At 48.4% G+C, this 17,488-nt stretch overlaps 1 protein-coding gene across 2 annotated transcripts in view; it reads left to right on the top strand.

Moving 5' to 3' along the window:
• Positions 1-17,488, top strand: part of AARS1 (alanyl-tRNA synthetase 1) — a 152,707-nt gene that overhangs the window by 98,547 nt on the left and 36,672 nt on the right. For both annotated transcript variants that reach the window (XM_033940945.1, XM_033940943.1), the window contains exons 17-18: positions 4,534-4,647; positions 5,602-5,721. In XM_033940945.1, coding sequence (XP_033796836.1) covers positions 4,534-4,647; positions 5,602-5,721 — 234 coding nt within the window. The remainder of the gene's footprint in view (positions 1-4,533; positions 4,648-5,601; positions 5,722-17,488) is intronic.

The raw sequence follows: 17,488 nt of genomic DNA, 5'->3' as shown, positions 1-17,488 counted from the left end.
CCCCTTCCCCCCCCACCCCATCACTGTGAGAGAGTTTCTGGGGGTTGAGACTTGGTCCGATTGGCAGCTTGAAGACCAGGTTCGTAGAGTGGACCTGTGAGGCATTGTTGTTGTTTTTTTTTCCTCCATATGTTCCATCTGCATTCTGAGCTTAGGCAGGCAGGTACCACATGTCACAGTGAGTAAGGCTGATGTAGCCTTGGGCTGGGGATCTGCAGGAGGCTCGATCCCAGGGGAAGAGGCCTTTCCAGTGCCCTCCAAAAGAGATTTGGCGAAGCGCAGATGCGTGAACATTGTTGAGCCCAGGAGGACCTTCAGAAAATCCCTGCCGGGGTCATTGAGATCTACTCTGCAAGACTTCACCCTGGATTTTGTGAGCCTGATGTGGAATGCTTATTTAACCTGCCAGAGTCCCACAGCATCTGCTGAAGGTGCAACAGTTGTAGTGACACTAGGGATTGGTCCTCAGACCATGCCTCATACAGATGAGGACCCAGAGCTGGACCAGGGAGTCCAGTCTGACTTTGACTGGAGGATGGAAGGTCCGTTTCCTTGCCCTTGTCTCAGGAAGCAGTTTCTCTGACAAAATCTGTTTTTCTGCATAAGACCAACAGACAAGAATCAGTGGTGGCTCTGGACTAGAGAGCTGCATGGGGATGCGGGGATCCCATGGGGATGCCCCTTCGTGGTCTTGGGGGGGGGGGGTCCCACGGGATTGTATGCAACTGGAGCCGCGAGGCTCATCTTCTTTTCCTATCTGCCCTGCAGCAGCACACATAGCCGAATGGAAGTCTTCCCTGATGTCAGCGCTGACATTGGAGGGAGGGCTTTGCGTCAGTTACGTGCCAGCATGAAAGGCAATGAGCCCTGCACACAGCACGTGACTGACGCAAAGCCTTCCATCCGACATCAATGCTGACCATGGGGGAAGACCTCCGGTCAGCTACGTGCTGTAGGGCAGGCAGGAAATAGAAGACGAGCCTCACAGCTCGAGCTACCTCTCGGAGAAATTTGCTGAAAGGTAATTTACTGGAAGATGAGGACTGGACATGAACGTGAGAGGCAAACACGGGACAGAAGGGGGTCAAACATGGGAGGCAAACGCGGGACACAAAAGGGGGAAGGAGTGTGTTTTTGGACACAAGGTGTGAACTTGGGAGAGAGGATGGAGGAAGGGAGGGAAAGAAATATTGAGGTGGGGGAGGGAATGGAAAGGGAGAATTGGGTGTGGGTGTGTCAGTGAGAGGGAAAGAGAGATGGTCATGTACACGGGGAATGGAAGAAAGGATAATTTTTGGTCATAGAGAGGGAGTGAGGTACAGATGACAGGAAAGAGAAAGATGACAGGGAGAAATTTCCAGTTTCCAGTCCCTGCACTTGGTGAGCGCACCTGTCTGCCCATGGCTGATGTGTTGCTGTGGTGGAATAACAGATATGTCTATGATTCCTCCCTGCCTGCTTCCCCCATGTATCAATGCTGCCCTGTTGTTTTTGCCATGCAACCCCCCCCAATCAGAAATCCCTCTTTTCAACACAGTTTTTATACTAGAGAGAATTTAGTGATAGCATAATTGTGGTGGAAAGGGAACAGTGGGACAGATTAAAATGGATGCAAGAGGGAGGAATGTTGGACATAGTGGTGAAGGGAATGGAGGGAGAGATGTGGCATGGTGCTGGAGAGCGGTGATAGAAGGAGAAATGTTGGGCATGGGGCTGGTGAGCAGGGGCGAAAGATGCACATGGTCCTGGGGATGAGAGAGGGATAAATGCTGGACCATGGTAGGAGGAACCAATGGACAGCAACAGAAGAATTTACAGAAGATGGGAAAGCGGAAAAAAGAAACTGGGACCAACTTTATGGAAAAATAAGTCTCCAGACAACAAGGTAAAAAATGGAAATTATTGACTAAAATGTGTTAGCTTTGAGAAATGTATATAGCACATGTTTCTGTATTGTGTTCAAAAGAAAAGGAAATGCATTTCTGGTTTTATTTCTACAGTGTTGAAGTACTTGCTGACCCTTGCTGTGGCTGGTGGGGTTCCCCAAGCACCGCCAGCAGAGGACCTCCTTGAGACGGCCAGAACTCCTCTCCACCAAGCACAGCAGTCGCTGGCAGCATCCATGAGCCACTGAGGTGCCAGCATCTGTGACTCGGGGATGCTACTGCTGCCTGCCAAACTTGGCAAAAGGGACCCTCGACCAACTGCAAAGGAAGTCCTCAGCTGACAGCTTGGGGGTTCTCATCAGCTGAGTATTTATATTTTATATTTACATTAGAGGCTCTGGTAGAAACCCGTTTACCAAGCATGTATTCTTCCCAATTAATATTTCCAAATTAATAGTGTCTTTGTTTATTTGTAAATGGGTCTCAACCAGAGCCTTTAATTCAGTAGCATAATTAAATGAAATAACTATTTCTGAAGTTTGTAGGGACGGGTGGAGACGGAGGGGATTCCTTGCGGGGACGGGTAGGGACAGAGGGATTCCTCTTGGGGGACGTGTGTGATTTTGTTCAGCCAATGGTGGATTCACTGGTAGCACAGGTCACCAAGCGAACAGGTGACTTTGCCCAGTGAAGGATGTGTGATGTTGAAGGATACTTAGGATCGCAAGATAAACATGGTTATTAAGAAGCAATTTGAAGCTTTAGCCTTAAGAATTAAAGTAGCAGCTGTGACTTCCTTTGTGACAAATGCTTGCCATACTCGGATAGCTCAGGATGAGGACCTTCAGATAATCCTTTCTGGGGTGAACTATGTAGCAGATGCTTTGTATGACATCCTAAGAATCATGAGCAAAGTGTCAGCCTATTCTTTCTCTGCCTGATGGATGCTCTGGATCAGACAATGGGCAGGAGACTGCTTCTAAGGCCACCATCAGCAGGCTTCCTTTCAAGGGGCAGATGCTATTTGGAAAGGGTATGGATGACCTGATGGCCAGTGTTATGGATAGCAGACCCCGTGCAGCTTGGGGCATGGGAATTTTCAAAGCTCTCGAAGATTCCATTCTTACATGCAGATGTCCTTTCAGGAGTCTCAACAGAGGTTCAGTGGGGACAGAAGGTAGCAAGTCTCTGGCTCTCACCCCTCTCCAGCCTCCAAGAAAGTGCAATGACACCAGGTCAACAGCCACATCCACCCAGAAAGGGGTCAAGTTGTTGGCTTACTGGACAGTCTGGGCACAGATCATTGGGTCCTGGAGGTTGTTCAAGAAGGTTACAAGATCAAGTTCTATGTCCCCGATCTGGATTTCTTTGTAGATTCCCCAGCCAGTTGGCTGGAGAGAACCCTCAGACACCAGGCAACAGTGCAAAGGCTCTTGGATCTTTGCACCATAAAGCCAGTTCTGAATGAAGAGTCGAGCTTGGGCAGGTACTCCATATATTTCATAGTGCCAAAAAAGGCTCAGACAACTGGAGGCCAATTCTGGACCTCAAGTCAGTCAGTGCTGCACTGAAAGTACCGCACTTCCACATGGAAACCGTGCATTCAATGATTGCAGTAGTAGCGCCTATAGAATTTCTTGCCTCCCTCAACTTGACGGAGGCCTATCTCCTTATTCCCATTTTTCCAGCTCACAGGAGGTACTTGTGGTTCCATGTACTGGACCAGCATTTCCAATTCTCCGCTCTCCCCTTTGGCCTCTCTGTCTCTCAAGTAAGCTGAGAAAAATGGGGGCTATCTAGTCTTGAGTTTCTACTTCTTAGACTTACCGGTTGCACACAGTTTTGTATGATTTTGATAATGTTATACTTCAGTGCAGAACAGAAATATAGTGTTGGGGAGTTCTCCCTGTTGTCCTCCTTCTGGTGATGTCTTCCATTACAGTGGTTCTTGATTGCTTTTGTACAAACTGAGGGGGAAGGAGGTGGAGTTGAAAGATGAGTGATATCATTCTGCAAGCAATTGCGGGTTCATATGCATAACCTAGCGTTCAGGACTATTAGGCACATCTACAAGAAAGACTATCAAGGTAAGAACCTAATCTTTTTTCAAAAATAAAAATCTAACATCACCATGTTTCTGCTGAAGCCTGTGTAAGGAATATACAGTTAAGAACAGAAATAAAGATGTTGCAGGTGGCTGCAATACTTAAGATCTTAATAAACCTGAAACAAAGAGGTGACTAATGGACACAAAAGGTAAAAAAAAAAGATTTTTCCTGCTACAATTATTACACTCTTAAACATTATCATTCAAAATATTTCCTTCACTTTGACTTAATGCCTCCTGGATACGGCAAGGCTCATTTTCAAGGCCCTTAAACACACAAAGTTTCATAGGTTACAGTGGAACTTATAAGTCTAAGTGCATGGAAATATACTTCTTATCATATTTTCTTTTGAATAATCATTTTGCTAATTTGATTTTAATTCATGTTTACTTAATCTGTAATGTACCCAATTAAGAAGTTATGTATGTCTTTATGCAAAATTTAAAAATTCTATAAACAAAAAGGAATGTAATAGAAGTGATCTTATGATGCTGAATACATTGTCAGTAATTAATATGAATTGTGTTTTTCTGTCCTAGGCATTAAGGAAAGTAGACACTCTGAAGCAGTCTCTACATACCCTGGAATCTAAAGTAAAGGTCCAAACGGCTCCCAACAAGGACATTCAGAAGGAAATTGCTGACCTGAGTGAAGTAAACACTAGTGTCACTGCCCATTATGATCCCTAGCTGAACTGAAAGATTACAGTTAACATGGATTTAGGATTTATTGTGCTTTGGTAAATCATAGCAGGTTCATGTTGCTTGGAAGAGGCATTGCTCAATACTAACTTCCTTCCATCTCCTGTGGTGCAAGCTGTGTTTGGAGAAAGTATTTGAAAATTGCATTGGTAGAAAAGAATGTTTCTGGTGATGATACCTGTGAAAATAAGTTCCTGAAATTCCTGGAAGTAATCTGCTTAGTCTTTAAGTACAGAGTGATTTCTCTGAATGAGTGTAACATAGAGCTGTTTGAAAGGATTGCAGAATACATGATCATGACTGTTCCCTCAAATTGATAGTGATGTGTCATTTTCTTGATGCTGATTTTCCTTGTAACTCACATGTAAATTTTAGGCAGTTAGTGGGGTACAGTTACTACTTCTACTTCTGATTTAGACTTGAAATGTTTGCAATGTTAAAATGCTGTAGCATTTTGGTTCCTGCCATACTGCAGTGGAATGCTATATGGGAATGTAAAGGAAATCTCTGCTGTAGTGGGGTGAAATATCATTTGAGAAACCAATGTGTACAGAGAGAGAACATTTCTTTCATTTGTAGTGCTGTGCAATACTGCATAAGAACGTACAATATATGTGAATATAGCAACCTCTTCCCTGATGTACACCGAATGAAAAGGCACTGTGTATATAAGGGTGTTCAGATCAACTGTGTAGTCTAGGAATCCATTGGAACTCATCCAGGAACTTTGACAACACTACCATCTTGTTTTCTATATATTTTGGCCTGTCTGCACCTAAATTCTAGTGGTTGGATGTGAAGGCTCAGGAAGTAGCACTCTCCTCACCTATATGTGCCTGATCAAGGGCATAATAGAGAAAGTGATCACTTCCACTGATCAAGGCACACTTTTCTTATTTGTTGTAGACCATGGCTGTTGCAGTCATTGCACAGTGGCAAAAGGATGAGCTGCGAGACACTCTGAAAGGCTTAAAGAAAACCATGGATGATCTGGACCGTGCTAGCAAAGCAGATGTGCAGAAAAGGGTGAGTCTTGTGATCTTAAATCTTTACTCCTGAAGAAATACTGCGTAATGCAGAATTCCCTCTCCTGCAGAATTTTCAAGTTCCAAGTTTTAATTTAGTTTAGGTATACCTAACGTGACCATTTATTTTTTTCATCAAAACGGGACATCTATTAATTTTCAGTCCCGCCCCTAGCCCCACCCCCAAGTTCTTCCATTCATTTTTCATGTACACATAGTATCTTATTCATAATGGTAACCATAAAATTTTTTAAAAACCACAAAGCATACTATACGCAGAGAAAATGTTAATTATCATTTATATTTGGGGGGTTTTCAAAGATGTCAAGGCAAATGACTTTAAAATATGCAATGTCACCTCAGTAACTATAAAAAAAATAGACAAATATAGTGCAGATATAAATTCTCAAAACAGACACATTTTGATAACTAAATTGAAAATAAAATCATTTTTCCTATCTTTGCTGTCTGGTGATTTCATGAGTCTCTTCTTGCGTTTCCTTCTGACTGTGCATCCTTTCTTTCATTTCTTTCTTTCTGCACAGTTGTCCCTTTCTATTCCCTCCATCCTTCCTTCCGCATATTGTAATTCATCTATGTAGTTTACATAGTATCAATAAAATCTGGTAGTTAAGGAGAGAGGAATGGAGGTTAGAGATAGTAAGGAAGATGGAACTACAGTAATTGATAGGGATAGTAGTAGAAGAAAGGAGGAAAGAAGGCTTTCCAATCATGCAGTTCACAATATCAATAGGATCTAGTGGGAGATAAGGGGAAGGTAATGTATTCATAGGCATCTCTAAAAGTGGAATGCTTTTAAAGATGATTTAAATTTGTCTAAAGAGTATTTTAATCTGAGGTGGGGCAGGGGGAGGAGTTCGTTCCATAGAGATGGTCCAGTTATGGAAAAAATACTATTATGGACTGATTCATAAGTGATCTGCCTGGAGGTTGGAACAATGAGCAAGTTTTATTAAAAGGAATGGAAAGTACATGAAGGTGTGCACAGTGGCGTACCTAGGGTATGTGGCACCCGGGGCCCATCATTTTTTGACACCCCCCCCCCCATGTAAAAAAATTTTTTTTTTTTTTTTTTGCAATAACCATGAAATGGAATAAATGGTCAGAATAGAAACAGGCAGTGAAAATTTTCTTTTATTGAACCTCATATATGTAACCATTATTCCAAACATAACATAACATAAATTATGTCTAAATTGTCATGACATTAGAAGTACATATGGAGTAGTTGCAGGTGATGCTTGGGACAGTTCTGATTGTGTTAGTTCGGTTTTATGTGTTTTTTGAATAGAAGGGTTTTTATTTCTTTTTGAAGGTTTTGCAGTCTGTGGTTGATATCAATTGGTTGTAGAGTTGGGGGTCGAGTGTTGCAGCTCGAATGGCTAGGAGGTTGTCGAACAGTTTTTTTCTTTTGACGTTTTTGGTTGGAGGGTGTGTGAATGGTGCACAAGTTCTCCTATGTCTGTTTGAAGTGGATTGAATTATTTAGCTGAAGAAATTAGTTACCCCCCATTCCACACACATTAATTCTCTTCCATTTTTGTTCCCATTATAAAAAACACTGATAAGTTCCCAGAAAAAAAATACATTAAAATAAGAAGTGAAAACAAAGGCCCCTACAGATGAGAACATAACATAAGAATAGCCTAACTGGGTCAGACCAATGGTCCATCATGCCCAGTAGCCCATTCTCATGGTAGCCAATCCAGGACACTAATACCTGGTCAAAACCCAAAGAGTAGCAACATTCCATGCTACCGATCCAGGGCAAGCAGACACTTCCCCCATGTCTTAATAACAGATTATGGACTTTTCCTCCAGGAATTTGTCCAAATCTTTCTTAAAACCAGCTACACTATCTGCTTTTACCATAACTTCTGGCCACTTCATTTTTAAGTTTAGATCTTTCCTTTCAAACAGAGACCTTGCTAGATGTCAAATACAGCACAAGGTAACTTCACATGGACTTAGCTGTGCAGGAAATGTGAATCTCCTCATACACCCACCATATAGTGCAAAAATGTGCAAAGGTCTGTTTTTTTCTTTCGATCACTACATAGCCTAATGCCACACAAGCAGCGCTGTTACAAACATATTCTGTAGGTCAATGCTAAGGATAACAAAGTTTCCTTCCTTGGACCAGAAGGAGATAAACCACTGGAAGAGATCCCAAAACAACACCCAAAGACCCACTCAGTGTGTGAATCAGTTGAGTGGAGTGGACTAACTGGGGGGTGGAAATGGGCCCGGAGTTTGCTCAGCAGAATTTCCCAGACCACCTCTTCCTCTCAACACATTGACACGCTGCCACCATCACCACTAGGAACACCTCACTGGGTAGGCCAGCTATGCTATAAACTTTATAAAACACATTATTATATTTTCTTATAAAGCACATATTTTAACTGACCTCTCTGACATCCTCAGCCTTTCCATTCACAAAAATAGAAGGAAGAAAAGTTCCCATTTCCTGCTGTCTCATGTCCCCGGCCTATACAATATTTTTTTTCTGCAGACCCTTCAAAAGTCTGACCAAATCCTCGTTTCACTTGCATTATAAAGTACTGAGGATGCCATCTCTCCCCAATCCCAGGTCCTAAAGTCTAAGACAGTAGCGCAAACTAATGCTGCCAGATACAGGAAAAAAAAATTTTGATTCGATTCAGCCCTATTGAATTGGTTTTTCAATTCGATTTTCCTGCCCAGTTGGATGATTTTTTTCAAAACTCCTGGTGGGTTTTATAGCTTTTTCACCCCCTTTGGCTTCTCCTAACCACACTGGCGCTGTGGTGTAAATAAAATAAAGAAACAAAAAGGACTTTTCCTCTTTCTGTTAAATCCTAGCTCACGTTTGCAGTCCAACACCAGCTCTGGCAGGATACACATTTCAAATCTGACATGTTATAATCACAAAACAGAAAATAAAATTAATTTTTCTACCTTTTGTTGTCTGGTTATATTTCAAATCTTGTTGGTCCAAGGCTCTGGTTTTCTTCTGATAACTTGCTTGCCAGGGTCTCCTTCTTTCTGCATGCTAACCTCCATCTGCCAACTCTGTCCTCCCTTTCCATTTCCCTTCCCTTCCCAGGAAGTCTGGTATCTTTCCTTTTTTTCATCTCCCTCCACAGATCCACCTTTTCTTAAATACCCTTTCATCCGGCATCTCTCCCTCCTTCCCCACCATCCCAGAGTCCACCATCTCTCCGTTTCTTTTCCTAATTACCCTCCTATCCAGTATCTCTATCCCTCCTCCACACCATCCCTTGTGTCCAATTTCTCTCCCTTTCTGTTCCTTCCCTCCCTAAATCCCATGGTCCATCATCTCTCTCCCTCTCCTCTATTTTCAGACCCATTATTTCTTCCCTCCCCCAAAGTTTGGCATATGCATGTCTCTTTGAACACCCCCTTCCCTCCATGTACTTCTAAATCATGGTCCCCCCCCAAAGGCCTGTCCCCCCCTTAAAGGTCTGCCTGTCCCACCTTGAAGGCCCTGCACCCCCCTTGAAGGCCTGTCCCTTCCCCTTGTAGGCCTGTCCCCCCCTTGAAGGCCTGCCTGCCTGTCCCCCCCTTGAAGGTCTGCACCCCCCGAAGGCCTGCACCCCCCCGAAGGCCTGTCCCCCCCCCTTGTAGCTTCTCCCCCCCCTTGTAGGCCTGTCCCCCCTTGAAGGCCTGCCTGCCTGCCTTTCCCCCCCTTGAAGGCCTGTCCCCCCTTGAAGGCCTGCACCCCCTTGAAGGCCTGTACCACCCCCCTCGAAGGCCTGCACTCCCTTGAAGGTCTGCACCCCCCCCGAAGGCCTGTCCCCCACTTGAAGGCTTGTACCACCCCCTTGTAGCTTCTCCCCCCCTTGTAGGCCTGTCCCCCCCTTGAAGGCCTGCCTGCCTGCCTTTCCCCCCTTGAAGGCCTGTCCCCCCCTTGAAGGCCTGTCCCCCCCCCTTGAAGGCCTGTCCCCCCCCCCTTGAAGGCCTGTCCCCCCCCCCCCTTGTAGGCCTGTCCCCCCCCCTTGTAGGCCTGTCCCCCCCCCCTTGTAGGCCTGTCCCCCCCCCCCTTGAAGGCCTGCCTGCCTTTCCCCCCTTGAAGGCCTGTTCCCCCCCTTGAAGGCCTGCACCCCCTTGAAGGTCTGCACCCCCCCAAAGGCCTACACCCCCCCCGAAGGCCTGCACCCCCCTGAAGGCCTGCCTGCCCCCCTTGAAGGCCTGCACCCCTTGAAGGTCTGCACCCCCCCCCCGAAGGCCTGTCCCCCCTTGAAGGCCTGCCTGCCTGCCTGTCACCCCCTCCCCCTTGAAAGCCTGCTTGCCTGCCCGCCCGCCCCACCCTGAAGGCCTGATGCCCCGACCCACCCCGAAGGACCGCTCGCCCCCCTGGCCTCCCCGCACCACCTATGAAGCAGCCGCAGCAGGATCGCGAAGTCAGCGTCAGCGATCCCTGCGCTGCTTCCTGCGCCACGGTCCCGCCCCTCCTCTGACGTCAGAGGAGGGGCGGGATCGCGGCGCAGGAAGCAGCGCAGGGATGCTGACGCTGACTTCGCGATCCTGCTGCGGGCTGCTTCACAGGTGGTGCAGGAAGGTCAGTGGGGCGAGCGGTCCTTCGGGGGTGGCGGGGGACTGAACGGCAAGGCCGGGAACACCCCCTTAGGGCTGGTACCCGGGGCGGCCCGCCCCCTCCGCCCCCCCCTAGGTACGCCACTGGGTGTGCATGAAGTAGGCAAATGATCAAGATAGGGAGGGGTTCAAATTGGTACATTTTAAATAGGAGCAGTAAAATTTTTTATCCCAGGACAAGCAGGCAGGTATTCTCACTAGTGGGTGATGTCATCCGACAGAGCCCCGATACGGACGTCTCACAAGCATGTCTTGCTTGAAGAAACTCAGAAGTTTTGAGATGCCCGCACCGCGCATGCGCCAGTGCCTTCCCGCCCAATGGTCCGGGCGTGTCTCCTCAGTTCTTTTCTTTCCGCGGAGCTGAGAAGTTTTACTTCAATTCTGCGCTGACTGAATTCCACGTTTTTGCCTTCTAATTGCCGCGATTTTGGGTTTCTTTTACTCTTTATCGTGTATTTTCTTTATTTTTATTCTTCTTTTTTAAAAAAAAAATTTTTTCTTCCGGCAAGCCGGCCAGGTCGGCCACATGGCTCAGGCCCCGCGTCTTCGATCTTGCGACGGAGATTTTTCGGCCTATGTCCCGGCCAATCACCGGTTTTAAAAAGTGTAGCAAGTGCCAGCGCGCGATTTCGCTGACGGACCCGCATCGACGCTGTCTACAGTGTCTAGGTCCAGAACATTTCCCGAAATCGTGCCGGCCTTGTTCTACTCTTACAGCACGGTCGTTTAAGCGCCGCTGTCTGTTGTGGGAGTCGATGTTTAAGATGGAAGCTGCTAAGGAACCTTCAGCTTCAACGTCATCGACCGCTTCGCCTGTCCATGCGAAACCAGCTGCTACTCCTGCTACTCCGGGCCTTCTGAAGCCGGCTTCGTTTGTTCAGGTTTCGGTCCCGAGTTCGGCGCCAGTGCCTGTTCCCGTCTCCTCGACTCAGGTACTGCCTTCCACTATTCCACCTGTGGTCATTAAGGTGCCGAAAGCTTCCAAGCAGAAGCACTCGACCACGAAGGAGCGCGAAGACCGTGCTGGGGGACCCCCTTTCGGTGCAGAACCCCCCATATCGGCTTCGCTTCGATCCCTGCTCGAAGCTCAGTTTGTAGAGCTCATGCAGACTGTGGGACCCAGGTTAATTGCCTCCATCCAGGGTGACCTTCCGGTCCCGACCCAGGGGGGCGGACTGCCCCCTCCCCCTCCTCCTCGTCGATCGATCTCGCTACTTGGCGAGGAGGAGCGGCGAAGGGCGGCCGGTCCCCCGAGGCGGGCTTCAATTAGCGACATGCCTCCCTTGGAGCCCATTACGCCTCCGCGCCAACATGGTGCTGCTCCCCCGCCTGATAATCGAAGCCCTGGGCATAGTAGATCTCAAGAGGATTTCTTCCGCACTCCGTACCAAGCCTGGGCTGCTTCACGGGAGGCGGCCTCGATGCCGCCCCTTTGCTCTACTGCTTCCAGTCCTATTCATTCGCTGGAAGCTTCAGGGGACCGTGTGAAGCACCGACATTCTCGCTCCCCCTCCAGGCACCGGGAAGGGCATCGATCCAGGCACTCGTCGAGGCACTCCTCACGCCATTCTGAGGTTTCGCCACAGAAGAAGCTGCCACGTCTGGGGTACTCTTCCTCTGATTTGTCGCCCCCGGGGGGGCCGGAGTACGAGGAACCGTCTATCTCTTATTCCCCTTGCCGCTCCCAGGTTTCTCTGGATCCTGAGGCTTCGACTTCCGCCAGCCCGTCTCGGAGGCCGGTACTGGCAGACCAGTTGTCCTTTTCTTCCTTTCTTCGACAAATGGCAGATGACTTGGATGTTACTTTGGACACTGGGTCTCGGTATTCGAAGGAGTATCTCGACACCATGCACTTGCCTCATCCTCCTGCGGAGTCTCTTCGGCTTCCTCTCCATAAGTTGCTAGATCAAACATTTATGCGATGCTTTGAGACCCCGTACTCGATTCCTGCTGTCCCGAGCAAGTTGGATGCCAGATATCGCATTGTCCATCATAAGGGGTTTGAGGGGGCCCAACTCTCTCGCCAATCCCTACTGGTCGAGTCCTCCCTCAAGCGTTCTCATCCCTCTCAGGTCTACGCATCTGTGCCGCCGGGTCGAGAGGGCAGAACGATGGATAAGTTCGGTCGAAGAATTTACCAGAACTCGATGATGGCTTCACGCGTTCTCAATTATAATTTCTTCTTTTCTTCATATTTGGAGTTCTTCTTACCGGTCCTCCGCAAATTTACTCCCTTCATCGACTCCCAGGCTCGATTCGAGTTCGAGGAGGTGGTAGCCTCGCTTTCCCAGCTGCGCCTTCAGCTGATGCAGTCCTCGTACAATGCCTTTGAACTCTCGGCACGTGCTGCCGCCTGCTCCGTAGCCATGCGTCGCTTGGCATGGCTTCGAACGATTGATATGGATCCGAACCTCCAGGACAGACTTGCCAATGTACCTTGTGCGGGTGCGGATCTGTTCGACGAGTCGATCGAGACCGTAACCAAAAAACTTTCTGACCATGAGAAGTCTTTCCAATCTATCCTTCGGCCTAAGCCCAAGCCTCAACAGTCTCGACCTTCTAGACCGCCCTTGATCTATCAGTGGCGCTACACTCCACGGCAGGCTCCTACTGCGAGGCAACCGGCGAAGAGACAGCCTCCCCAGAAGGCTCAGCAGAAGCCTCAGACACCGGCTGCTCCCAAGGCTACTCAGCCGTTTTGACTCTATTCCAGGGAGCATAACCGACCTCGTTCTGCATCCTCCTGTTTTTCCCATCGGTGGTCGCCTCCACCATTTTTATCATCGATGGGAGGCTATTACCACGGACCTCTGGGTCCTTTCCATCGTAAAAGAAGGATACTCTCTTCAATTCCATCGGGTACCTCCGGACCACCCTCCAAGAGAGTATCCTTCCAACTTGACGCAGACCGCTCTTCTTCTTCAAGAGGCTCAGGCATTGCTCCGGCTTCGGGCCGTCGAGCCAGTACCGGTGGACCAGCACAACCGGGGTTTTTACTCCAGGTACTTCCTCGTTCCGAAGAAGACGGGCGACCTGTGACCCATTCTGGACCTTCGGGTCCTCAACAAGTTTTTGGTCAAAGAGAGGTTTCGCATGCTGACCTTTGCTTCTCTCTACCCCCTCCTCGAGCAGAACGACTGGTTATGCTCTCTGGATCTCAAGGAGGCCTACACTCACATTCCCATTCACCCGGCCTCCCGCAAATTCCTCAGATTTCGGGTGGGAAATCTTCATCTGCAGTATCGAGTGCTTCCATTCGGCCTGTCCTCGTCACCCAGAGTCTTCACGAAGTGTCTGGTGGTGGTGGCCGCTGCACTCAGGAACAGGGGTCTTCAGGTATTTCCCTACCTCGACGACTGGCTCATCAAGGCCCCCTCAGCTCAAGAGGTCAGTTCGGCGACCCTGGCTACGATTTGCTTCCTGCAGAGTTTGGGCTTCGAGATCAACTTCCCCAAATCTCATCTACAGCCGACCCAGTCTCTTCCCTTCATCGGGGCGGTCCTGGACACCATTCAGCTTCGAGCATTCCTTCCTCCTCAGCGCCTGGATGCTCTTCTCCATCTATGCCAGTCTGTGTCTTCTCGCCAATCCGTCTCAGCGAGACACATGATGGTCCTCCTGGGCCACATGGCCTCTACAGTTCATGTGACGCCATTTGCCAGACTCCATCTCAGAATTCCTCAGTGGACCCTAGCATCTCAATGGACTCAGGTGTCGGATCCGTTGACTCGACACATCATCGTCACTCCTGCTCTTCGGCAGTCTCTACTTTGGTGGATGACCTCTTCGAATCTATCCAGAGGTTTGCTGTTTCACACTCCTCTCCACCAGAAGGTTCTCACGACCGATTCCTCGACCTATGCCTGGGGAGCACATCTGGATGGTTTTCGCACTCAGGGATTCTGGACCAGTGCGGACCGACTCCATCAAATCAATCTTCTGGAGCTCAGAGCCATCTTCAATGCCCTTCAAGCTTTTCAACATCTGCTTCACGACATGGTGGTCCTCATTCGCACAGACAACCAGGTCGCCATGTATTATGTCAACAAGCAGGGGGGCACGGGCTCGGCCTCCCTCTGCCAGGAAGCTCTCAGAGTCTGGGATTGGGCAGTTCGCCACAACGCCTTCCTCAAAGTTGTCTACATTCAGGGGAAGGACAATGTCTTGGCAGACAACTTGAGTCGGCTGCTTCAGCCTCACGAATGGACACTCCATTCCAAACCCCTTCATCAGATCTTTGCTCAGTGGGGGACGCCTCAGATAGACCTCTTTGCGGCTCCCCACAACTTCAAACTGCCTCAGTTTTGCTCCAGGATCTACACTCCTCATCGCTTCGAGGCAGATGCCTTTCTGCTGGATTGGGGGAATCGCTTCCTGTATGCGTTTCCTCCATTTCCTCTCATTCAAAAGACTCCGGTCAAGTTGAGATCGGACCATGCCACCATGATTCTGATTGCTCCTCGGTGGCCCAGACAACCTTGGTTCTCCCTTCTACTTCAACTCAGCAGCAGGGAGCCGGTGTTTCTTCCAGTGTTTCCTTCACTACTTACTCAACATCAAGATTCACTGCTTCATCCCAACCTGCAGTCTCTCCACCTGACAGCTTGGTTCCTCTCAACGTAACCCCTCACCAGTTTTCCCAGGCGGTGCGGGATATCTTGGAGGCTTCCAGGAAGCCTGCTACTCGTCAATGCTACTCCCAGAAATGGACTAGATTCTCTTCCTGGTGTGTTTCCAATTCCAAGGAGCCTCAACGAGCCTCCTTATCCTCTGTATTGGACTATCTTCTACACCTGTCTCAGTCTGGTCTCAAGTCTACATCTATCCGAGTCCACCTGAGTGCTATTGCGGCTTTCCATCAGCTTCTACAAGGGAAACCCCTCTCTGCTCATCCTGTGGTTTCCAGATTTATGAAAGGACTTTTCCATGTCAATCCTCCTCTCAAACCTCCTCCAGTGGTTTGGGATCTCAATGTTGTCCTTTTTCAGCTTATGAAACCTCCTTTAGAGCCTCTCACCAAGGCTCCATTCAAGTTTCTCACCTGGAAAGTGTTTTTTCTCGTGGCCCTTACTTCTGCTCGCAGGGTCAGTGAGCTTCAGGCCTTAGTGGCGGACCCACCTTTCACAGTATTCCATCATGACGAGGTGGTCCTCCGCACTCATCCGAAATTCCTGCCTAAAGTGGTCTCTGAATTTCATCTCAACCAATCCATTGTGCTTCCAGTGTTTTTTCCTAAGCCTCATTCTTATCCTGGAGAATCAGCTCTTCACACTCTGGACTGTAAGCGTGCTTTGGCTTTCTACTTGGATCGCACCAAACCACACAGAACTGCTCCTCAACTTTTCGTCTCCTTTGATCCAAGCAAGTTGGGACGACCCGTATCGAAGCGCACCATCTCCAACTGGATGGCGGCTTGTATCTCTTTCTGCTATGCCCAGGCTGGATTACCCCTTCCCTGTAAGGTCACAGCCCATAAGGTCAGAGCAATGGCAGCCTCGGTAGCCTTCCTCAGATCGACACCGATTGAGGAGATTTGTAAGGCTGCCACTTGGTCCTCGGTTCATACATTCACCTCTCATTATTGTCTGGATACTTTCTCCAGAAGGGATGGACAGTTTGGCCAAACTGTTACAAAATTTATTCTCCTAAGTTGCCAACTCTCCCTCCATCCCATTGAGGTTAGCTTGGAGGTCACCCACTAGTGAGAATACCTGCCTGCTTGTCCTGGGATAAAGCAATGTTACTTACCGTAACAGTTGTTATCCAGGGACAGCAGGCAGCTATTTTCACGTCCCACCCACCTCCCCTGGGTTGGCTTCTCGGCTAGCTACCTGAACTGAGGAGACACGCCCGGACCATCGGGCGGGAAGGCCCTGGCGCATGCGCGGTGCGGGCATCTCGAAACTTCTGAGTTTCTTCAAGCAAGACATGCTTGTGAGACGTCCGTATCGGGGCTCTGTCAGATGACATCACCCACTAGTGAGAATAGCTGCCTGCTGTCCCTGGATAACAACTGTTACGGTAAGTAACATTGCTATATGTTAGTCTGAATCACAGGGACCAATGTATAGATTTTAATAGAGGTTATATGGTAAAAAATTTTTATTTCTTGTGATGAGTATGATGGAGGTGTTCTGAACCAGCTGTAAGCTATGGATGTCTTTTAATCTATACCCAGCGGGGAGATAGGTCTATAAGAACAGCAGTACACAGGGTTTTTGTCTAGCTTAAGTAAAACTGTTACTGCTGCTAGGCACTAGAGAATGACACAGGGGAAAAACTCTGTCCCCATCCCTGCGAGTTCTTTTCCTGTCCCTGCCCATTCCTACAAGCTCCATCCTCATCTGCACAAGCCTCAAACACGTTAGAATCATAAGTGTTTGAGGCTTGTGTGGTTAAGGCAGAGCTTACAGGAATGGGACAGGGACAGTGACAAAACTCATGGGGACGGGACAGGGAAATTGAGTTCCTGCGGGGACGGGGACAAATTTGTCCCCGTGTCATTCTCTACTAGGTATCAAGAATGAGATAAAATTGCACTTGCATTTTTTAAGTTGTATGCCTTCACTAAAAGGGATTCTGAAACCTTTTGGAAGCGTTTATAGATTACTGCTATAACCATCAAGGCTTGGGGTCTTCCCACTGAGAAGGTTTTGGTTGCCAAGAAACCTCCTATATTGTAATAGGAGCTGTATGGCATTACTATCTGAGGGAGCTAATATAGGTAGTCTCACAATATTTCCATGGGAACTCGTGGCAAAACCATTTTCTGAACAGAGATTGCATGGGGCAAGAGTGTAGGAGGATTGCTCCTTCCCTGACTCACTGCTAGACCACCAGGTATGCTTGGATGGATCTGGGAGAAGAACGGGTGGGGGAGGGGCAGCGGTACTGGGTGGTGCAGAACAGGCCAGGACAGGATGCAGGCAGGATCACTCCTGTCCCGACTCGCTGCTGGACCACCAAGATTTAAGGTAGACCCAAGAGAAGCCTGCAACTGCTGGGACTGGAGCTGCCAGGCTGGTATGAGCTAGAACAGGACATTTAGGAGAAGGTAAGATTATTGGTGTTGGGGGGGGGAAGAGAAGGGAGAGAGAACATTACCATACTTGGATATAAACCTTTTTCCTCCTTTTTTGGGGGGAGAT

This window comes from Geotrypetes seraphini, chromosome 4 (genome assembly GCF_902459505.1).
Source record: "Geotrypetes seraphini chromosome 4, aGeoSer1.1, whole genome shotgun sequence".
NCBI lineage: Eukaryota > Metazoa > Chordata > Amphibia > Gymnophiona > Dermophiidae > Geotrypetes > Geotrypetes seraphini.
The sequence above is the reverse complement of the archived record's forward strand: the minus strand, read 5'-3'. Positions and strand labels throughout refer to the sequence as shown.